This window comes from Homarus americanus, unplaced genomic scaffold (genome assembly GCF_018991925.1).
Source record: "Homarus americanus isolate GMGI-L3 unplaced genomic scaffold, GMGI_Hamer_2.0 scaffold45299, whole genome shotgun sequence".
Taxonomy (NCBI): Eukaryota; Metazoa; Arthropoda; class Malacostraca; order Decapoda; family Nephropidae; genus Homarus; species Homarus americanus.
The window spans coordinates 86,462-111,290 of NW_024753650.1; the positions used below are offsets into that span (position 1 = coordinate 86,462).

General features: G+C 38.0%; 1 protein-coding gene across 4 annotated transcripts; it reads right to left on the reverse strand.

The window, feature by feature from the left end:
• Nucleotides 1-346: 346 nt before the first annotated feature.
• Nucleotides 347-12,103, reverse strand: LOC121855427 (uncharacterized protein PB18E9.04c-like). Of its 4 annotated transcripts, none has more exons than XM_042350361.1 (6): nt 12,045-12,103; nt 9,529-9,580; nt 7,445-8,077; nt 6,564-6,713; nt 4,774-4,883; nt 347-1,961 (listed from the first exon to the last, which is right to left on the reverse strand). In XM_042350361.1, exons 3-5 carry the CDS (start codon nt 8,054-8,056, stop codon nt 4,809-4,811), a joined length of 837 nt encoding a protein of 278 aa, XP_042206295.1. In that variant the 5' UTR covers nt 8,057-8,077; nt 9,529-9,580; nt 12,045-12,103; the 3' UTR covers nt 347-1,961; nt 4,774-4,808. The 4 variants fall into 4 exon arrangements, with proteins under 4 accessions (XP_042206295.1, XP_042206296.1, XP_042206297.1 ...); XM_042350362.1 differs by lacking the exon at nt 12,045-12,103 and adding an exon at nt 11,619-12,037; XM_042350363.1 differs by lacking the exon at nt 9,529-9,580 and having other exon boundaries at nt 12,045-12,085.
• Nucleotides 12,104-24,829: the final 12,726 nt, after the last annotated feature.

The window sequence follows — 24,829 nt, forward strand, 5'->3', positions numbered from 1 at the left end:
GCAGGTGCACGTCGTGTTACATTAGACCAATCCCAGCTAGCGGCGGAGGGAATGCGTGGGTGGTGAGGATGCGTGGCCCAATCACAGTCTGATACGTCATATGACGTCAGCGATAACATAAGAGCGACCTAATGCGCACCCCTCACCGCGCCGCTTCCCGCGAATGGTCAAGAATGGACCGCGTGAGTAAAAAATGGCGCGGCGCGTCTGGACCTCTCCAGCCGCTCACCGCGTAAATGATGAAATTTACCGCGTAATTAAAACATTTCATTCTGGCAAGGCACAGCATAAATGACCAAACGCGTAAACAAAATCTGAGTAAATCCAGACTATACTGTATATATATATATATATATAGAGAGAGAGAGAGAGAGAGAGAGAGAGAGAGAGAGAGAGAGAGAGAATTTTGTGACTATAATGTGTAAAGAATACACAAACCTGAAAACAATAACAAAGAAAAAGTTAGGGGAGCCACTTTTAGGAGTTCTTTGCAGGACCAAGGGCAGGATCCCTGAAGTTTTGAATAATAAAGTATGACTGAAAGAGTAAATATACTGTACCACTATATACAGTATATGCAAAATAGCACAGGGTACATTTCATTTTCCATTCAACTGACATCCATATAATAAAAATTCAGAAACATATACAGTATCTTCAAGAATATTGTTTTTATGACATCCGAGCATTCTAGCTGACCTTTTAAATGTGTCTCTGACTTCATATGGGATTCTTGTGCTGTACAGGAACAGTACTTGTGGTAACTGACTTATATTCATGCCTACAAGAGTAAAATAAAATAAAAAACAGCATAAGGTCCACACACTAAGCACAATTTTGAGCCAACAGATTAAAAAACGTTTGTTCCATCCATCATGCTTTATATATATGAACTTCTCACTATGCTGTTACGTGTGAGTTCCAGGAAACACTACCACAATCTTACAATATTTTAAGGTAAGCGAGTAATTCTTGATTACCTCAGGGAGTACTGTAGTAACCCTGCCTTGCTAGTTAAGAAGGTGCATGAAAGTTCTCACACTGTATATGGTAATGCCCAGTTCCCACCTTGTAAAAGTGGGTTGGCAATAGGAAATGCAACCAGCCATAAAACTTGCTTCAAATTTGGCTGATGGCGACCAGGACACCATGCCATTAGGTAATCACACCTAACCCACCAATTGTGGAAAATGGCCTTAACAATTATGCTGATCTTGTATACTATAAATTCTGTGACTGTATTTTTATTTCAATTTACTTATGGAAGGATTATATGGGATTAGTACATTAACTTTGGTTTTGTTTCCAACATAATCTTCTTTTCTCACTGAACTGTTTTTTCTTTGCAAAGTCGTATCTTCACTGTCAGATCCCCAATTTTTTTTTACAGAAGATCTCCACAGAACTCAAGAATGACCAATTTGGCAATGATAATGTCAAATTTGGAGCAAAATTCTCAGACCTGATTCTATTATAATATTTTCTACAAGTGAAATCATCATCAAAATGATGTAAACTTTCCCACAGTGACAGTGGGACAGCATATGTACTTAAAAAAAAATTCTACTGACTAAAAAAGCTCAAACACACCTGCCATTTTTTAAGGCAACAGCCAAGATACAAATAACCATAAGGCAACATTATAAATTAATTCATATAATTTCATATAACAAGAGTAATGTACTCTGATTATACTCAAAGTGGAAAATATTGGGTGGGTAACTGCCAAAACAATTATCCAAAGTATTATTGTATTTACATCAAAAAGGGTTTGTCAGAAGTATCAGTTAGGGAGTGAGGGAATGTATACAGGGAGGAGCCTCTTCATAAAATACGAAATAGAAATCACCTTAACAGTAATGAGTCTCACAAGTAAATACATACTGTATGTGAGAGTCACTCAACACGTTCAAAGCTTGAGTAACTGGAACTCAGGATACTGCAGCTTGTGATGTTACCTTCTGAAAAAGGAAAATTGTATATTATCTATGAAGAAAGTTAATCAAATACATGTACTGTACTGACATAAACAAATCATTCAGATCTTAATTTGTTGAAGCATCTCACTCATTACAGGGATTCATGTTATTCATCACTTCACATATTCGTTTCACAAACATTTAGGAAACACTTTACCATTTTTCATTGTTTAAGTCCTGCATATTTATAATTTGAAATACAGTACTGTACAGGTACTTGCCGTGGTGGAGTAATAAGTCAACATAGGCAATACTTATACAGTTTTATGCAGTATTATCATCTTAAGGTCTAGTTTGTTTATTCGAGGATGATAATTGTTGAGAATGAAAATATTGTATATGTTATTAATTAATTTGTACTCATTTGCATTTTCTGTAACTAGACGTAAAGAAGTGTGCAGTTAAGCGCCAACATCTAGTGTTTTCTTTGGCTTTTGTGCTAAAAACAAGTTTACCCTGTAGTGATGAAGTGGTTGGCCATTGTCTGCTGGCACATACAGATAAGTAGTTTGTGATACAGAATGTAGGATAAAAGTGACATTCCTGCTTCAGTCAGTATCCATGCTTGCATTTGTCTTCGAAGGTAAGATGCAAGATTTTGTGCTTTATAGTGCATAATCAGAATTATAAAGGCCAACATAATGACTTCAAAATGTGCAAGTGTCAGCACAAGGCTTAAAAAAAATCCTAAGAGGGTATAATGCTGGTGAGTGAGTGTTGGATTGGCATTGCTCTAAACCTGACTACCATGACTGCAAAATCCATTCATGGTAAAGCCAAGAAGAATAAGGCCAGTGCTCAGTGTGTGTCACATCCTTTAATGCCAAGATAATTATCATATTCAGTGTCATATTACTGTAAAATTGGAGCATCTTTTCTCTATTATGATTGGCTGTGATACAATCTAAGGCACGAAGCTTGTATGAAGATCTAAAGGCATATAACAATGAAGGATCTCATGAGGAGGAATTCCACACAAGTTGTGGATGGTGAAAAATTTTCCCAAGAACCTAACCTGACCTATTTAATCTGCCTATTATTGTTTTCCTTAACACTCAAATGTATAGGCCCCCCTCACCAAACCAACCCACTAAACGCAAGTGGGTTTTGAGGGAGCACAACCTGACAAATACCTCCTCTCAGTCTTGGATGATTCCTGATGTTATTTGTACAGCTCTTTCAGCCCCAGTGTATGCATGTATTATGGATAAGGTCGAGGAAGGCGATGCTATAATCAGAATTTTTGTAACTTGAACAGTTTAGGAGTGAGAGTGATATACAGTACAGGACAGTTATCACATGGTATCCAAACTGGTGAGGTTCCTTGAAAACCATTCAGTTATCAAAGCTTTGGATAGTGAATAACATAATACGTAATGCAAAAAATAGGGTTGGTGCTGAACGAGAAAAAATTATACCCCCCAAAAAAGTGAAATAAAAAAAGAAGTTTACAATCAACAAAAGATTACAATATTATACTCCCCAAAATGATAAACTAAATAAAATACTATACAGTATGTATACTGTATACAGTTGGTACATTATCTTACGAGTGGATGGTCTTGGCCTGAGCTTCCATGCGTTCATAACACTCAATTATTTCGAGCTTGTTTGCAAGAGCCACAGGCTTACATGGTCTCTTTGGAGATAGTGGCAGTAGCTGGGGAATCAGCACAGCAGTTAGATGCCATTGTGTACAGATTCATTATAAGATGGCACAAATAAAGACAGAGCGCTTCATTTTCATCAAATACTATATGAATGGCGTGGGAGATGATGTGGGCTGGAGGGAGGGAGGGGATGATGCTATGCTCCGTGAGCAAGAATACGTTCCAGCACAGCTGTCCAAGATGGCCACCCCAGTTGACTCCTGAGCCGAGTTTGGCACATGCAATTTGAATTTTTGCTCGGACCATTTTTGTATAAGCAAATATCACTTTCGGGTAATAAAAAAGAAGTGTAAGAATTAATTTTTTGGCTAAGTGAATTTTCAGTTAGTGTTCAATCATATATAATGTGGAATACCTGTACAGCAGAGTAATGTACTGTATTTTCCAATATATACCTTCCTCTGCAAGATACTGTGTCTCCTTGCTGAAATATAAAGGTGGTACTTCAGTAGGCCAAAGTAAGAAGAATGAGAAATAGCATTCCTGCTCAAATATACAGAAAAAGATTGAAATATTGACCATCTTGCCAAGACTACTGATACCAACATGCCATTTCCCTGTTCTTTTGCACTACTGAGGCTTGTATATAGTACAAGGTAGGTGAGGAAGAATGAAACTGTAATGTAGACAATCTAAAGTAGCTATACTATACTGTACTATGATGTTTTATGCTAAATGTGAAAGTTTTCCAATAAACTGTCAAACTTCCAGAGTCAGTAAAGTTGAAAAATCTTCTGGTAAGACACATTTTATAAAGCTCCTATTTACTCCCTTTAAAATGTTTATGCCAATTTGCAGGATCTTTCACTTAAAACTGTAAGAACTGATTGGACTAAATAGACAGGTGGCCAGAACAAACACACTATGCCCCAGGCCCACAGAGGGAGCATAAAGATGTTGTTAATATTTAATAGCACAGTTGACAAGGAAGATTAATACCTTCTCTATGGCAGCAATATGAACACAGGAGTTTACTGAGCCTAACATAAGCCTTTATGTATGAGCAATGAAAACTATAACAACCCCATTTATTGAAACAATACTGCTGGGTGGTTATGTCAGGAACTATCAATTAATCTGCAGATAACTGGGAATTATTGATGATGATAATTATCCAAGCTTACCTTTTAGACAAAATTGAGCCATTTTCTTAGCAATGTCATTCTTTCTGAATGGAATTATTAGAAGGTTTCTGGCTGGAGTCAAATGTTGAATTGCCAGAGTACAACTGGACCTGAATATGAAAATAATTAATAGAATATTTCAGAAATGTTGTAATACAAAGGAAACATTTATAATCTCCATATGTGAATTAAGTTTCAAAATAAAATGATTAATTCTGAAGAATTTCAGTTTTACTTAAGGAAGATGTGGAGTGGTGGGGCTGGAAGCTGCCAACTATATCTATATTAAAACTGAGAGCAGATTACAAAAATGTGCATCTCCTAAGACAGGCTATAATTTATGAAATGTGATGGAAGCTACACATTTTGTTGACAAGAATAGGTCTGCTGTAATATTTAAAACCCTTGAAAACTACCTCACATCTTGGACCACTAAAGGCATTGTTAGGAGTGCATGAACAACTGATCATCCAGTCATGTGAATGATAAAAGGGTCTTCTGGTAAAGATGAATTTTAGGTCACATTGCTATTTCTCCCTACCAGGAAAAGGGGATTTTGCATGCTAAATCTTTTCTCTGTGGCAAGATGGAAATATACAAGATGGAAAACCAGTAGTTACTGTGATGAGAGAGAATATTTTTATGCACATCCCAGAGAGGTTTGCTTTAGGCTTCTATAGTACCTGTATCTGATTCAGGTCATGTTAGCCCTTAATTCCACTGAGTTATACTGTACTTAATAGTGAAGCATTTCAATTCTTAAAGATTTTTTCTTGGTAGATGACCATTAATCAAACTTACTCTGTCAGTCTATAAGCAATAATGAACTGGTTGTTTCAGTGGTAGTTGTATTTATATTGTCTGCAGGAAGTTCGTCCGCTTTAGGTTGTCCTTTTCCAGGAAAGGTTGTGCCAGGGTTGAATAAACAATTCCCAGCCATTACGAGTTTATGAAATGTCAGCACTAATGAATGGGTCTATCTTGAATTTCTGGGTGGGGTGGGAGTAAAATATAGTACCTGTACTCTTAAAATGTCTCAGTAAGTTTTACTATAATGCCAAGTAGTGTATGACGGGGAAGAGGAGAATTTGAGAGAAGTGAAGAGATAGAGAAACAGGACAGTGGGTGGAAGAACAAACTGAAGGTGGAGACTGTATCAGCGTTGCCCATAATGATCACCAGTCTGTCTTTGTTATCTTGTTACTGTATATGGTAGGGAAACACTGACATAGAATGCAGTGGTATACAGTACTGTAAAATTCAAGCCAAAGAAAATATTTAATTGAGGTTTGTATCTGGCTTTAATGGGTGAGATTAGATAAACATACAAGAGGTCTGAAATAACTACAATGGCAAAGGATCTAAAATTAAAAGTGGATGAAGAGTTGTGCTCTGATGTGATATGGATATGTATGAATGATACCAGAAAATAGAATGACTAGGACTGTGTAAAGAAGTAATGTTGTAGGTGTACAGGGAGACTGCCTACATCATGTGATGGAAAGGCAGAACAATACATAAAAGAGAGAATAGAGGAAGGTGTAAGGGGAATAGAGAGGGCAGAAGAAAAGCTATGGAGTAATGGGGCAGATTGGAGGCTCTACTATTATAACCAATCATTTCAGGAGGGGGGCAGCTCCCTAAAGGAGTGAGGCATTGTAAATAAGATAGAAAATACATAGTGCTCATCAATTTATATTTCTACCCATAAATCCAATCTGGAACGTATATACTGTACAATATCAAGTGTCACACACAAATGGAATAGCAACACATGATACAGTACATACTTTCTCTGCTTCTGGTCTGAGAGAACGCTCTTCTTCCAATAGCTGATTCTCCCAATCATCCCCATCATCAGTAGGATCAAAGTTATACATAGGCATAAGCTGGTGACGCAACCGTTCCAACTGTCTTCGTCTACGGATCCACCACACACCCTGCAAAATTAATAAAACTGAATACATCACCTAATATATTTTTCATACTTTTTACCACTACAGTACCAATAATTTGGAATTTTTGTTTGTAATTAAGAATATTATCTTCAGAAATGTCAATAAATACTTGAGGGGTCCCAGTACTACAGGAACAGGCTTTAAAACTTGACATTTTCTTCTCTTGCTAAGTCAAATATTGCTTCCAAACACACAAAATCAAATAAATGTGTGTTTTATTTCTTAATTAACAAAATAAATAAAATACCATTACATACATAACTTAAGTAAAGACAAATATAATAAATACAGTCTATTTAGAAGCTGAGAGTTCCCTGAAAGTGAGTTAAATGCTTTTTTTAACATTCCTTTTATACATCAGTTGCCTCACCTTTATTCAATAGTCTGTTGATAGCTTCAAACAATTACAGTGTAGGTTCAGATGCTTTTAAATCTCACTACAGAAAGAAAGGAATCACTCCAGCCAGCCTTACACTCCACACTGTGACAAAGGGTTTTGTTCTAAAATACTTAAAATAAACTAGTCCCAATACAGTACTATGCAAGATGAACATAAGTTCACCAAAGTATCACTGCATCAAATTCACTGCATGTTTATTCTAAACTCTCAACCACTTGTGGTGAATAAATCATCTGGAGTTAGCCAAATAAAATGTAAAAAAAAAAAAAAAAACCCATCCTGTAACAGTGAATTAAGAACAAGATATACTTACTGCACCAATCATTAATATCACAGCCAGAAGGATGAATAATGTCAGAGCAACAGAAACGGTAGGGTGGTGTTGCTTGGGAGGCACTGAAGTAGAGGTGGGTTGGGAGGTGGTGATCACTGTAGGTTCCATTGTAGTACTGCTGATGACTGCTGTAGAAGTTGGTTTTGTTGGCTCTGTGGATAGTTTTGGTGAAAAAGCAGTAACTGGTGTTGATAATATTGGCTCTGTGGATGGTTCTGATGAATAGGCAGTAATTGTTGTAGGTATTACTGTGGGCTGTGTTGATGAGCTCAGCGTAGATACTTCTACAGAAGAATCAGTTGCATTTGAATCTGAATGATAATTTGGTGTGGGTGAAGTAACTGTAGCATCAGTAGGAGGCAGAGATGTGGGTGACACTGGTACCACTGGTGTGACGGACATGTTTGAATCTGCCGATGAACCACCTAAAGGAGAGGAATCAATACTGATTTTTGCTGTGTTATTGAGCAAAGAGTTAATTTCTGACGATGCAGGAGCTTCTGTTTTTTCTGTAGGTGTCACAAGGTTTTCTTGGGAGTGAACAGCTAAGTTGGTGGTGAGGATCACCACCAAACTAAATATCAAGGCCATCCCAAGGACATCCACACTCGTCTGCAACAGATCACAAATATTCTTTTTACAATTTTCAAAAAATTCTTAGCACACAATGTTCAATCCTGAAAATCAACAATCCCATGACATATGTGCATTAAAAAGCTTAAATATTTTTAGAGAATAAAAATATCCCAGTTGAATCATAATGGTATCTTATACTGCACTTCAAAGTTACCTCTCCTGCTCTTGTAAATATTACTACCTAAAACTTTCTTGAATGGACTAGGCAATTTAGGAAGAGAAGATAGTCAATGCAGCACCTTTCAAATATATGATAGAGAAAGGAAAGTACTCTGGGTATGCTACTTGATAATCTTGAACAGAGAATTTATTATATGAAAGCGAATATGGATCCAATAGGAATGATAGTCTTTAGAAGCAGTGCAGACAGTGTGGCTGACACTGTGCTCCACCACCTTCATTTCCCCTACAGTAAATTTAAGTACCCATTCAAATCTAAGTGACCTGAGGGAGTTATGGGTGTGAACCAGTAACCCAGGCAGGAGGCGAGTGCTGTATCCACTTGGCTGCAGCGGCTCATTTACTATATGAATCATCATCATCATTGTTGATCTTTTATGGCCATTTTTCACACTTGCATGGGTTAGCTGCAGTTACCTGATGACAGCTCTTCATGCTGCATGGTTTCCTGCAGCCTCTCTTGTCATGTTCTTATTTTTAATATAATTCTCTGCCCATGTCTTTCTTGGCCTGCCCCTGGCTCTCTTCCCCTCCACATTAAGGATCAATCATCTCTTGATCCAACTGGTCTCATCAATTCTCTCCACATGCCTAAACCATCTCAGCCTATCCTTACAAAAACTTTTAGTTCTGAACAGGGTTTCGTATCTTTCAGCATCACTGCACATCCACCTCCCCATTCTCATTTCAGCATACTCAAGCCTGCCTACACCACCCTATTGAACTGCCCATGTTTCACTGCCATAAAATATCACAGTTCTCATGCTAGTTGCATACATCTTTCCTTTCACAAGGAGGGAAGTCCTCTTGCCATCAATAAAGGCAGCAACTTCCTCCAGCCACTTATGATACTTGCAACTGAGCTAGTTTCAGCACCCCCTTCACTGATTATGATAACTAGGTAACAGAACTCATCGACAAAGTCCTGGGGTCCCCAATGTTGAGTTTCTCCAGCCTTGTTAAGGCAACATGGCTACCTGCACATACAGAACACTTTAATTTAGCAACATCCTGCTCTACTGCACCTCTTGTCAAGGCCACCAGGATAAATCTCACGACCCAGAAAAAGGGGGATATAAATATTAAATGTCTGTAAAAGCGGCCCATAAATTTATCTTTTCCCAGGGCCCTGGTCAGCTCTTGGCAGCCCTGCATATTAGTGAGTATGGAGGATATATCAAATTTATATCACAAACATCTTAACATTAATAAATTCTCAGGATATTCAGTTTGGTTGTAAAACTTACGAATCTCTGTTACATTGGAGCTTTGTCAGAAGAAATACAATCATCCAATAATCTGAAAAAAAGGAGCATTGATAGTCACATTACAGTACATTTAAAATACTGTAACTGTAATCTTGTCAAATAGAATTACCTTTAAATCCTATGCTAAAATAGAAGTGAATTTCAGCAAAATTATTCAGTGCTTAAAACAGCTCCTGATGAGTTGGTTGTGTTTTCACTACAGGTACTAAGTCTAAACACCTTTTAGCAGGAGCAAAGCATCAAGAATTACCAACTTCTGCTCATGTTCCTCATAAAAACAGCTAGGAGTACAGTACTGTACTTCAGTGAGGTTTTTTCAATCACTCATCTTCATCAATATTTTATGACCATTTTCCACACTTGTGCAAGTTAGCCGCTATTACAGTACCTGATAGCAACTTTCAATGCTGCATGGTTTCTTGCAGCCTCTCTTGTCAGGTTCTTCGCTCTAATGTAATTTCTTAAAATATCCCCCTATTTTCTGCTTGCCCCTGGCTCTCCTCCCCTCCACATTTAGGCTCATGCACCTCTTGACCCAAATGGTCTCATGCATTCTCCCCACATGCCTAAGCCACCTCAACCTGCCTCTATGTAAAATGTTGCCAATACTCTCAATACTCAGTCACCCTCTTAGCTCTGAACAGGGTCTCATGCCTTTCAGTGTCATATTACACATCCACCTGTGTAGATGTGTAATCCACTGTCACATCAATAATTATGCATTTACCTAAATTTTCATTACCATCACTGTATTTATCATAAACAATCGCATCGAAGTTTCTTGTTTCTCATACCTAAATCGTTTACTGGTGTTTGTGGAATAATTATCGGTCAAACATGGCATCTTCGATTGGACAGTGTTCAGTATCTATTTATAACAAGAACTAATGAAAAGCAAAATTACAAAAATCAAAATCTTCCATCAGTTTTGACATTCTTGAGGTAAGAAAAAGTTATCTTCTATAGAAGCATATTCAAAAGAAGTGGCTGGTTAATCTGGACCCATTTCAGAGAACAGTAATTATTAATTATAGTACTGTATGTAACAATCTCTTTAACCCTTAACAGAAAAAGCAATAAGCTCATGTGTGAGGGTCAATATTCATTAAGTGTCACCATGGACCTGAATATTGAGTCATATATGGTTAGATAGAGAAAAATAATAACTTCTTCGATAACGTTTCCGTCAGAAATTTATAGTCTTCGAGATACTTTCTGAATATTAACTGTGATTTCTTTCACTTTGCTAGCGTCTGTTTCTTATTACAGTACTGTACCATGTATAGCTTTCTGAATGATACTGACACTCGGATTTAAATTTTGGGCACTTTACAGATGACGCAAGAACACCGTGAGCACTAGAAATATCGTTGGCTGCTGCATCATTCTCCAAAAAGACGGTGAATAACGCGCCAGTCAGCCTATGTACTGTCTCGTTCAAAATTCTTCAAACACTGCTGGAAACAGCTGGCAACTCAAGGCCGTTTGTTTACTATAGTACATTGCAAAATATAATTGAAAATAACAAAGCCCAATCATTAATTAAACAACGGGGAACTAAGTAACCAATCATAGATCACTTTTACATTCATTCGTAGTTTTTACTACATACGATAGAAAACAAACGGCCTTGAATTGCAAGCTGTCTCCAGTAGTGTTCAAAGAATCTTGAACGAGACTGTACATGCGCCATACACAGTATCCATCTTGAAGCTGATCGGGAAGCGAAAGTTACACTCATAAACACTCACACTGATTCGCCCACACGACTATGACGTAAAAAAAATACTCCCACCGATTGGCTAATTTTATTATAAAGTAAAAATTTCGATTATCTCGAAAACTATAAATTTCCGACGGAAACATTATAGAAATTGTTTTTACACATTTTTTCTCTATCTAACCATATGATTCAATATTCAGGTCCCTGGTGACACTTGTATTGACCTATCTGAGCAACACCAGCACAGACTCAACAAGTACCTGTATTGTAAATTGTTGTCTGGAAAGGCAGCAAATCACTCTACCAGAATATCCAGGTAACATCAAGAACTATAAGGACAACTCACCATAAACAACCTTAACGTAATAAACACCATTTTTCTTCTCTTAACTCGATAGCTTAAGAAATTATGTAATACCACATATATAAATCATGTCGCTGAAATCCCACTGTAAAGAAAAAACAGAAACGAGAGCAATACTTTGACCGTAACTTAGGATCTTCTCAAGCTGAAGAAGACCGTATATCACAGTCTAAATACACAGTGCTCTCGTTCCTGTGTTTTATCTTCCCCTACAATGGGATTTTCAGTGTAAATTCGATATATTACGGTGCCATAATTGCTAATGCCTTCACATTCGTACACTGCGAGAAACATAGACATTGTTGATCTTTTCACTAGTTATATTACTCCGGGCAAAAGTGTCTATTAAACAAGTGTATAAATAACACTTGAACATTAAAGGTGAGGAACATGAAAACATCTCTTCACCTCTCAAAGGAACTCCCTCCCACTGGTTTGTTTACGTCCTGTGTGTCGTCTGCATCACCACACACAGTTACTTCCTCTATGATGGTACAACAGCTTTTAAAACAAATATTTATCATATTTTTACACAAATTATAAAAATTATTGTATAAATACAAATACATTTATATTTTAATGTATAAAATATATTAAATATTTTCAATAAACGTTTTTTACCGAATAAATATTTTTAAGAAACCAGAAATATATTTTATAAAGAGTATAGACTAATGGTCGGAGAAGTAAAGGCAAAGATAACAGAAGAAGATCAAGAACCTTTTATAAACCTATTACTTGTAGTGTTTAAAACCCTTATAGTTAGTGTTGGAACGTTGTAGTTTTAACTGAAGAGAGACTTGTTTTCCGAAGCACCTCAGTTATCTTGGTTGTTTTTCGGTAATTATTGATACGAACGTCTTGATAATTGATAAAACACACCATACTGTACAGGAAAAGTGACTCGGGAACTCAACAGCTGCCCTTACGTCCCTCAGGAAGGTGTCTGTCAAGGGGAAAGTTCTCGTTGGGATCATCTCCGTATTTTAATATTCAAGTAATATTATCTAGTAACATCCAGCGGTCAGCCACCCTCGTGCAGTTTCATCCACCAAGAACATCCAGCGGTCAGCCACCCTCGTGAACCTTCATCCACTTGATCTCAGGTCAGTGAAATAATTTGTTTCTTCTTCAGGTACCAGCTAATGTATAAGCAGGAAGTACTAGAATTTTGGAGAACAATTGATTAAATAATGAACAGAAAGTCATTTCCATAAATTAAATCCAAAATTAAAGGTATTAGTAGATACACCCAGGTAATATATTTTCCATTGCATTACCCGATTAATAGTTACCACTGAGTTAGGCCTTTTGGTGCTTGGGCTGCTCGTTTACCTACACTGTCTACTGTATATTCAGTGTAAACTTGTATGATGATTATACTGAATAGAACTGAACTAAGATTGTCTTAGATTCAAGGTCATGTTGTCCTCTCTGGCAAGTTAGTCACTCAAGAGACTCTTTGTTTGGTAATATTCAAGAAGAGTTCTGCTGGCTTATTACAGTATGGATTGTACAGTTACTCAAAAACTGTCTTTACAAAAAAATATGGGTAATTTATGAGAACCACCACTACCACCAAAAGGAATTGTTCAATTACTGCACATTAATTTTTTCCACGGATGTTATCATTATATAGTAAGTATTTTAAAACAGGCGACAACTTTTTATTATAATTAGAAGCCGCTAATTTTTCATAGAAAACAAATTTAAAAATGCTGCAATTTCGCTGTTTTATAGTGGACACTGTCGTAGTTATGGCAAATGTGTTAAGTGTAGATACTCTTTCTTCCCTTTCTCTTCGTCGCAATGTTGCTTCACTCTCTCTCTTTTACAGGTACTTTAACGGGCAATGTTCGGTGGATTTGGCATCCTGCGTACTGCCGGCAAGGCCGTTGGCTCATAACATTCGTCTTTCCTGCGGTGCCCACCATTTCAATGTGGATATCGGTCACACTAGAATAACCCATTGTAGTACATCCTTCTTTCCTCACACAGCCATACTGTAGTGGGCAGGGCATGAAGGATGAGAGAAATTGTGGGGTAAAACATGGTGAAAAATTGGTCATATGACACTAAAATGATGTTTATATGTGCTTTGTACGTGAAGAAATCAATTATTTACCGTAAATATTACTAAAAAAAATCTGCTGAGTCAGCACATTGTCGTCTGTTTAGTTTGCTTACATCAAACGAAATCACACCAATGACAGTTCAACACAGTTGCTTTCATTGGTACCAGATATCAAAATACTGTAGTGTAAGTGCTTTCTGTTTAATATGTGGGAAGTCCTCCCTCCGGCTAGGAAGTTAGGTTAGGTTAGTACTTACTATAATGATAAGAACATCTGTGGAAAAAATTAACAAAATTAAACAAGCCCTTCTGGTTGTAGCGGTGTTCTCATACATTACCAAATTATGTTAGACAATATGACACAACAGATGGAGGATTTTGACAGCCCTACCAAGACAACAGGAGCTGCAGTGTTCATTCTAAAATTCATTGACCCCCCGGGTATAGATAGTCTTTTAAGCAACTGTACATGGAACAGTACTTTTTCAGATCTGAATTGGGATCATGTTTAACCTGTTAAAGCATCTTTTTCATGGTAATTATTCCATACACCAGCAAATGATTTAGGGGTAAAAAGAAAATCTTCAATTTATGAGGCTGAATGCAGTGGTGATATTTAAAGTTAGAGGAAAAACTTAATTATTCTGACCTTTCATGCCCTATCAGTCTTGACCCCACCAAAGATAGGTAGGGCTTTGAAGCGGAGGGAAAATGTGGAATTAGAAATATAACTAAAAGGACCTAATCTGGCCATTGTACTCACCTACTGGGTATTTGTTCCACAAAGTACCAGTGTCGGGTTATGAATCATAACCCGGCACCAGTACAGTACAGTATATGATTTAGGCTCTTTTGTCAGTGTTTGCTGAATACGGTACAGTATACAGTACAGTACCTGTGTACATGTACTGTACAAGTATCAGCTTTTTTTTTACAAATTGGATAATTCATATTAGAAGTGTTCCTTAACTAACTACCATAGGTAATTTCTTCATAGAAGATGAAGATGTCTTTCCTGTGATCTGGACAAAAATTGTCCAAGGAATGTGTTTGTATAATATCACATAAGATTTACTCGTATTATGTCATCCGTCTGCAGGAATCGCAGACAAGCTCCCTTTGTTCACCATGTTTAGTTAACATTGTGAATAGCTAATGGTTCTTTTTGAAGATTTTATTTTTTTCTTATACTTTAGGTGTCATGAATAGAAAGAAATGGGTAGACAAATTACAAATTTCCTACTCTTGGTTTTCTTTTGTTTTTGTTAGAGTGAACATGGTGCATTCCACTTGGACCACGATGTTCGCCTTCTTACATCTGTTGACAATACTCTATACATTATGAGAAAAACAAATGCCCTTACCAAATGCTATAAAAGAGATACTGTAACAATAAAAGATTTGAATCTAAGGAAGTTAGGTCTTATTAATCTTATCTACAATAAAGTATTTATGACACGAGGGGAGAAGAATCTACATTGTTTAGGTATGAAACTCTGCTAGGACAGAATTGCTGAACTAATAATTTAAAATTTTACACAAAAGTTTTTCTTATTAATATTTTTATATAGGTAGCTAATATAATCTGCTGTCAGTTTTTGAAGTTTATCTAATGGAAGTGTTAATTGTGTCTATGAAATGTTGTTTGTGTCTTGGCGCACACAGCAAGTAATGGTGGCTTCCCTGATACCTCCCAGTATAACGGAGAAGCTCTATGATAAAAACATCGTTAGATTTAAACTAAGTTTTCTTATATAGTATGGAAAATTTCCATAAAGTGGTTCCACTCCTTCAGTTGGAAGTCTAAAGTATTACCATTTTTATTTTATTTTACTTGGTTGAAAAACAAGATAACTTTATTATTTTAAGTTAGGTAATATGAGTTTGATTTAGTTTAATTACAATACCGGAGGATGAATTATACAATGTTGCAGTATTTGGTATTTCAAGAATGTTAACAGTTACTGGCAGTTTTTACGATGGAGTGTCGATTATTTATTGTTCATAAAATGAACCAAACTAAACTACCAAACCTAACCTAAAATACTAAAGTTATTTTAACCCTAAACTGCAAACAGTATAGCTTTGTTTTTTGTTCAAGAGCGAGGACATGTGAGCAGTATCCTTAGTAAACCTTTATCAGGCATGGAGATGGAACATCTATGTTTTGTGGTTCAGGGGGTTGATAAGCTGGAGGGAAGTGGTTCCCTGACCATTATTGCATGTTATTGCAATAAAAAATATTTACAAGAGGAGTTGTATGATAAGTAAAGATTTTTTCCGTACAATATTCTGTTAGTGTTCTCCATGGTTAACTGTAATTTCATAATAATATTTACTCCTTTTTTTAAGAGTTTAAAATTTTTTGGAATGCATACACTGATTACCCAGTTTTTCATGGCTGCAGTTTAAGGGTTTTTCATGGCTGCAGTTTAAGGGTTCGTCTCACAGCAGGGACAGATCCAGGGGGGTCCCTTTGGCTCCCCAAAATTGGTGGATGGGAATGGCTAAACTATCATTTGGCCCTCTTAAGAGGGCAAACTTTTTTTTATTAGTTACTATCCATGTACTGTATTGTAGTACTGTGGTCACAAAATGTTCTAGCACAACTATAGTCTTGATATCTCAGCTTGTGTTATTTAAATAATGATTCAGCTACTGGCAGGCTCATTGTCACTACACATGTAGCACCTATTAGGAGTGATTATTATTATTATTTTTATACAAAAATGATGCAGATCATGCAACATTTTGGTGCTGAAATATCCAGCTTTATACCAATTAAGTAAAATTCTAATAGAGGCAAAAGAAAGTGGGTTAGGCAAAGGTATGATAGTACTGTACTGCAAAATAAACCATTGAAGTGGGAAGTATTAGTACCATACTACTGGTGCAGTATATTTTTAAAACAACATGTACGGTACCTCATGACTCTGCAAGTTGTGAGGATGGTGAGGTGTACAGTACATTCAGTATGCATTCTCATAAACTCATGTTCATGATTGCAATAAACCTGAAAGTACTGTATTAATCTCTAGGGTTTGAGTCACATCTTATGCCGTTTTGATCTTTCGCCGGCCTATTTGAATAAAAAGGGCAGGTCTGGCTAGAATATGTTGCCAAGTAGGTATTTATGTTTCACTCACACATGAGAGCCTCCCAGTCTTTTCTGTTTTAGAGGATGAAGTGCTGGTATGCCTCTTAGAATTCCTCAGCCACTATCATAGGTGTACTGAAGCCCGGAGGGTTGATGGGGGCAGTTGCCCCCTCTTGTGCCAATAAATTATTCCAAATAAACCATTTTTAACAGTAAGAAAAGAAGTATTGATAGCAAAATAAATTAAAATTCATGGTGCTACTACTGTATAGTGTGTGGTCTACAATGATATCTTTAGTCTAACCTGAACTAATCTAACCTAACCTTAACTAACGTAACCCAACTATCTTGTAGACCGCACGCTATAGTAGCAACAAAATAATAGCATCACTAATTGAACGGTAAGCTCTTCATGAACGTACAGAAAAATATTAATTATCTCGTATTTTGCCCCTCCTCCTCCTCCTCTTGGCAAATTTCTGGGTATACCACTGATTGCTATGCCCGTTAGGGACAGTAAAGGTACAGCACACTGTATACCTAACCTTTGGTACACAAGGAGGCAGCATGGCCGGTACTTCCCCAAGTTGTAAACTTAGGTACCCATTTACAGCTGGGTGAACTAGGAGTGCTCGGGATCGAACCACCGACCCATGGAACAAGAGGCGAGCACTCTATCCACTCGACTTTTTACTACTGATTACTGTTAAATGGACAAAAGAATTGTAGAACCTTTGAATTGTATTTTGTACCTAGCGATTTGTAAGCTGTCCGGTTGCACAAGGGAAACATGTCTCTTAACAGTGGATCTGTGTAAAGGTTGTGGGATGCAAGATAAAGGCAGAAATCTTAGGAGTGGACCTTGTTAAAGCAGTAATACAGGATAATTTATTCCAATATTGGATACAATATTCCTAGCATGCGCAAGTGGCTGAGACAATATTAAATATCATATTGGATTACCGGCAACGTTTTAACTTAAATAAATGTACGAGAAGTTAGGGTGTACTGTATAGTATAAGAGGCTAACTCAGCAATAGAGTTGATGTGTGTTGAATGGCGAGGTTGGGGGATTGGTGATAATAATACTGATAATTAGAAAGCTAATACTACAGAGAAAAAACATGAATAAGCTAAAATGCATTTGTTTTTGGAACTTATACATGGCATTTTATAAATGTGTTCTGGATAAACCAGCTCATTATTTAACAGTTGAAATTCTAGTGTGTGCCCAAATATACGTATGTCTTCCATGTCTTACAGTGTTGGCTATTAAATGTCAAACCTGATTACTTAATGCTTTAACATACAGTACTTACCACTGAAACTTGAGTCCTTAGGGTGGGCTCCATTTTTCTACTATAGTATATTAGGGTATTATCAGCATGTCCGTCTGCCGCATGTCAGCATGTCCATTCAACTGTGAAAACATGCTGTACTGGCCCAACCTTTCTTAGATTTTTACCAGTTTAAAAGAAGGATTCACTGAAGAAGTGAAATAGTGTTTCTCTTTTTATATGTCAAACAGGAGGCATAGAATATCAAGGGCGGAACCAGGGGAGTCCTGGGGGTCTGGACCCCCCTTTTCACCAGAAAATTCCAATGCAGTATTGTACTCAGGCATTTTTGTAAAGTAAAAAATGTTTAATATTGACTTCAGAATATCTCCTAATATCAAGTGCGCATGGCTTCAAAATGACCCACAACTTCTTGGAGCCCCTTTTTTTATATTCCCGGATCCGCCCCTGAAAAAATTATATATATATATATATATATATATATATATATATATATATATATATATATATATATATATATATATATATATATATATTATCACGTGATATACTGTATACATTAGCACATGGTCATTTTTAATATTAGGCTCGTTGCTGCATGATAATAAAGGAATACAAAAACTGTTTCGTAATGAGTGTTGTATAATAGAGTGGTGAAAGACAATAAGGCATGGAGTTAAACCTGGTTTATAGAACCGGTTATTAAGGTAGGATCAAGACTGGGGATGAGGATTAACATCAGGTTAGAGTCGGTCAGTGGTCCCCCCCCCCCCCACCCTGCCCTCCGCTTCCCTCCGGAGCGCCTTCCTTAAATTAATAAAAAACTCTCTCTCTCTCTCTCTCTCTCTCTCTCTCTCTCTTATAAGAATTTACTCGGAACGAATTATTTCAGTCCTCTAAGAACAGTGCTGAGAGCAAGAGATGCGGCCATTGTTTTGAGAATAAGTGTTTCATGGGATTTTAAATGGAGCTGCACTGTTGATTCTGAATAAAGGTTTTGAATAACTGGCAGAGGAAGGGTAGCAGGAAGTGGTGTAGGTGGAGTGAGTGTTAAGTTTCCCCAGTCCACGGGAGGACGGCCTTAGATCACAAGCCGTCTGTCTGGGTTGTGGCTTTAATTATACATTACTACAAACGTGAAAATTTGATACTCTTCCCCGCTTTAGTTTTGTGGCTTAAGTGTACTTTATTTCAAGCTTCGTGGGTGGTATTGAATGAATGTTTTTGCCGATTAAATAATTGTGCAGTGGTGTATTTGGAAATTACAGAAGTCGATTATCACAATCTTTCGGAAACCATTGCAGTGCTAACAAATACATTGAAGATGTTAGAGATAAAGTTTATTCTGCTTCCTACGTGTACTTGTTACTCCGACACTAAAATTAACAGCTTTATGACTCAGCGGTGGTAATTTTAAACGTGGTGTGCACATTATCCTTACGGAGGGCGAACAAGCGGCGACCCGTGAAGTTTGTGTGTGTGTAGTAGTTAGCGGCGGCAGCCCCCAGTGATAAAAGGTTACTTTGACCTTGACATTAACCACAGACCAATCTTTCACCCCACCACAATGAGGTTATTGATTAATGGATACAGATGATCAACGAACTTGTATTAATTGTGTACTATAGCGTGTGCGAGGTTTTCAATCACGATTAAGTTAAAGGCCTCAAGATGTGTGGAGGCTGGAGGGGGGGGGGGTGGTCAAGGTGTCCGCTGCGTAATGTAAATAATTAAACAAGCGGGACAAAGTAAAACGACTCTTGAGGGCAGTACAAATACAGCTCAACTTATGGTACACAAGCGGACTCTTCGGCCAACGCAAAACACCCAACCGCTTTTCTATTTAATTGTAATAGTTCCAACATTTCGTTTTTCTGAGGGATACGACAGCGATTAATTTTTCTTCTGATACAATCTCGGGATACGGTGAAGTAAAGACATTCTCCGCGGTTCTGTTGATATGTGATTACTAAAAGTTACATTTATACCGTGGAGAAACACGAAGAGCAGCCAAGGAGGTAGCGCTAAAGTGGTGTCTGGGAGGTGGTAGTGTGGTTAACTCCCTCTAGTGGGGAAAGCGACTCGTCCTTACCAAGGTCTCTGGCTCATACTATAGACTGATTACACTCATCTTAGCACAAGACAAGTTGACGTAAAGCAGGAGTGTAGCTTAGTTATATACTCCGTTAGTTTTCATCATATATCACAAAAGAATATGTTTTTCTTATCAATAAAACCCATGAAGTTATACGGAGTGTGATGGTGGATAATGCTCGTATATCATTTTGTTGCAGTCACCAGGAAAGGTTTACCAAATATAGCTCAGCAGTATTGTTAGCGGATACTCGGTGAACACAAGAGATTACAGGTGGAGAAGTTATTTTAACGCGGAAATACTGTACTGATGGTGGTCTAGTAAGGTTTACCAAGTTTTTCCTCTTCCGCGGGAGCTTTAGTTGCCCACCTTAGGCAAAACCTTTATAAAGTTACACCACTATTAACATAAATAAATAAAAGCCAGATAGTGTATCAGCATGACGTAATGATACACTGTATACCTGCCAAGCTAGATAACATATGGTGCCTGGTACATACCGGTATGATAATCTAACGAACCTAATCTAGTCTAAACCTAACCTAACCTATACTTTAAGGCTAGGGAATGGATAAATCCGACCCTGAGAAAAGTTTAGGGTAATGAAACAAGGTTAACAAGGTACTAGGGTTTATATCCGGGAGTGTTAGTAACAGGATAAGCAAGTTTATCCTGGCGTGTGTGAGACGGATTATGCAGCTCCGTTTGGGTAACCCGTACAGTAGAATGGATATCGAATTTCTAGAAAGAATGTAAAAAGAGGGGGGGGGGGGGCAAGGGTAGTCCTGGGCATTGGGAACCATGAATAGAGAGGCAGATTAAGAAAACTAATTTGAGTTCACTTGAGAGATTTAATAAAGGGGCGATGTGATCAAGGTGTATAAATGTAAGTCAGGGTTAAATAAAGGTAATATAACTAAGGTACCTAAACTATCCAACCAGGAGCGAATACGTAGTAATGGTTTGAAAAAAAAAATAGATTTAGACGAGAGATTGGTAAACATTGGTTTGAAAATTAGAGTTGCAGACGCGTGGAACAATGTACCAAACCCCATCATTAGCTTGGAACTCATTGGGAAGGTTCAATATACAGGTTGAACAGATATACAAGGATAGAGGGTGCATGTAAACAGTTCTGCCAAAAGGTTTGTTAACTCTTACAATTTCCTTCATTCTTATGTTCTAAATATGTTGTTGTATGCGAATAGCGTGTGATTTATTCAGTGATAATGTAGATACTATGGACTATTGCGTATACCCCGACCACAGGGTGAAGTACTGTACTGTTTGGAATAGGCTGACACGGGCCTGGTAGTCAGTCGGCTGTGGTCTACGTCTTTCTTAATTTCCTTAACCTTCGTAGTATGCCATCTGTTGCCTTCATTTCCGACTAACCTGTTGTGTACGGTCCAGGTATCAGTCCTATGTGTATATACCTGTTGTGTGTGCTCTACAGGTATCAGTCCCGTGTTTGTGTGTATCTTGTAATTTATTTGATGAAATCCAAATAATGAGTCAGCAAGGAAACAGGTTTTCTCGTTTACACCTAACCCTCCGTCGTCGTGGCCTTGGTGATTGTGTTGGCTTCTGCTTCAACACTCAGTCTTATTTGGCTTCATTGTTATATTGAAATAAATAACGTTAGTCACATATTTTAATACTCTGGTAGGACCTTGAGCCCCAGGCGGTATATACAAACTAAGAGTGATATTCAGTCATCCTTAAATGTGTGTAGGGTTGTCCGTGGGTATACTGAATTACAAAGGGAAATACGAATTTTTTCTGTATTCTTGTCCATTTAGAAATATTACATAGGGGCAATTATTACACTCCCGTTCGAAATATTTATTACAGGTATGTTGTTATTATGTATGCATACCTTACAAGCTGAATACCTATAAGTAAAGTGAAATAATCTTGTTTGTAAAATGGAAAATACTGTTTTCACATTCTCGTCACGGCAGCTTGTTTCCCGTAGAGAGTAGAAAGGTAGAAGTAGACTAAGAACATAAGAATGGAGGAAACTGCAGCGGGCCTATTGGCCCACTTTGGACAGTCCTTTTTTTAGCCCACCCGGGCACAGGTCACTGACCCACATCAGGGCCTTGGGGGCGAAAATGTAATAATAATAATTCATATTAAATAAAATTAATAAAAATACAAAATTAAAAATAAAATAACAATGATAACAATAATAATAATAACACTTATAATAATAATAATAATAATAATAATAATGATAAAGAACCACAAAGAAATGCAAAAATTAAAAAACAATCAATAGAGAAACAATATATGTATGCTTCGCTGTCAAAGTAAGAGAAACAATTGAGACCCTGCAATTGTGTGTAAATGAGGCAGAAAGTCAGATCAGCAACCTGGGACTTGGTCACAATTTTCGTGATGCCATACAGCAGCAGGGTCTACCATTAGACACACATTATGCTTCCAATATCTTCCTAGGCAGTAGTACCTCCCTGTACACCCAACCCCTATCGCTCATATATCCCTCCAACCTATGTTTGAAGCTATCCAGCGTATTCGAGTTAATGATGATGTTTGGTAACTTGTTCCACTGATCCACTACTCTATTTCCAAACCAGTGTTTACCTATCTTATGCCTAAATCTAAACTTGTTTAATTTAAAACCATTGTTACGAGTTCGCTCCTGGTTGAATAGTCTGAGTACCTTTGTTTAGCCCTGACTTCCATTTATACACCTCGTATCATATCGCCCCTTATTCTACGTCTCTCGAGGGAGTGCAAATTAAGATGCTTTAACCTGTCTCTGTACTCAAGGTTCCTAATGCCCGGAATTAGTCTTGTCATTCTCCTCTGAATTCTTTCTCGGGATTCTATATCCGTTCTGTGTACGGTTACCAGAACTGAACTGCGTAATCCAAGTGACGTCTCAGTAAGTGGCAGATTTATTTGTCCTGGTATTTATGTACGTGGTATCAGTGGTGTTAGTGCAAGAGGCTGTGGTCCATAACTGTGTCTCGAGAAATACGTTTTAAGGAAGGGTGTGTAAACATACTTGGTCTGTGTTTTAACAGGTGAAGGGTGTTGATGAGAGCGGCGGCCTTGGGGGGTAGGTATCAGTAAGAGAGAGAGAGAGAGAGAGAGAGCTGTCAAGGTCACCTCTCTCTCATACGTCACCCAAGGCTCAGGAAAATCGCCGTGAACGTTCTCTTACTTGTTACCATACGCCTCTGTGGTGGTATATTGTAGTGCAAAACTTTATGGAGGGTTAGCTTTATAGGGGAGTACTGTATATCCAACCAAGTCGCCACCATCACCAACAATTCACCACTGTCACCAACCAAGTCACCACTCACTATCACCAACCAAGTCTGACAACCACTATCACCAATAAATGTTCCTGGCGGATTATCACCTGGAAGACATCAAGACCTTCACGACTCCTCTACCTTCCCCTCTCCCCACCCCTCCCTCATCCCCCTCCCCACCCCTTGCTCTCCCCACACCTGTCTCATGACTTGGGAGATAAGGTTTTCATTGCTGTGCCGCTTGTGAGTTATCCCGTGGTGCTCCCCCTCCTTCCTCCAGGTGATGCTGCTTGCTACCTGGGTGCCAAGAACTACCACTACACGCAGTAAGAGTATCGTGCCCTGTTGTTCCCGCCTTAGAGACATGACAAGGTGGATATGGCGGCTTTTATTATTATTATTTTTTTAGAGTGGTTTCATCTGCTTAGAGGGTGAGATGGGTTGGTATTGCATATATAGATAAAAAGAATGTTTAGTTTTGTTGTCAAGAAATCAGTAACGAATTAGGTATTGTATTGCGAGAGGTGAAATATTGTGTGTGTGTAAATAATAATAATATTAAACGGTTTATTAATAGAGTTGCAGCCCGTGGCTGAAAATATACAAACTTACATGTGATTTAGACATAATGATATGCGTTCAATAAATTTACAGGGCTGTACAGTACATAAATCAGGAGTTGTTTATTATTTTAACAATAGATGGGATGGTGCTATTCTTATATCTATCGGTACGGGCTCTTATGGGCTGAATTTTGTTGTAGTGGCGGACTGCGCGAGGTGGGCGGGGGATGCCGGTGGCAGGAGATGGCGATGACGAGGATGGATGTGTGTGTGTGTGTCCAATACGTGCAACTCTACAATAGTGACGTCCGTGTTCTTGCTACCGTTCTTCCTTATGTCTCCAGGGTTACATTGCATTTACCTTCCGCATTGTCTCTCTCCTTATGAAGACTGAATCCGCCTGTCTCTCTACTGAGGACCCAAAACACGACGATGTATCCTTCTCTCCTTCAGTGCTAAGAAATGCGGCTTGTAATCCTCCCCCCTTCCACTCTCGCCTCATCACCACCCACACCCTAACCACCCTCAACCCCCCACTTCACCCCCCACCCTCCCGGAAAAACACTCAGGTTAACTCTTCTGCTATAAAGTGTATAGATTAATGTTAGGTCTTACACAGTGGCATGGTTCATACTCCGTGTCGGCCACAGTTCTTCAGGGTTTGGTTTTGCTCCGCCAGCCTCTCAAGGTCACCCCTTTACTCGCAGCGTTAGTACACTATTTCGTACTGTACTGAGCAGGCATGGGTGTCGGAGCTGAGGAACGGGGCGTCATCA

What these genes read in the sequence shown, in the direction of transcription:
- LOC121855427 (XM_042350359.1), bottom strand. Translation starts at nt 11,648, where the DNA reads ATGGTGTTTATTACGTTAAGGTTGTTTATG. An exon ending in TTACGTTAAGGTTGTTTATG is followed by an intron (nt 8,078 to 11,618) that starts GTGAGTTGTCCT and finishes GATCTGTTGCAG; the next exon opens with ACGAGTGTGGATGTCCTTGG. An exon ending in TCAGACCAGAAGCAGAGAAA is followed by an intron (nt 4,884 to 6,563) that starts GTATGTACTGTA and finishes TTTCATATTCAG; the next exon opens with GTCCAGTTGTACTCTGGCAA.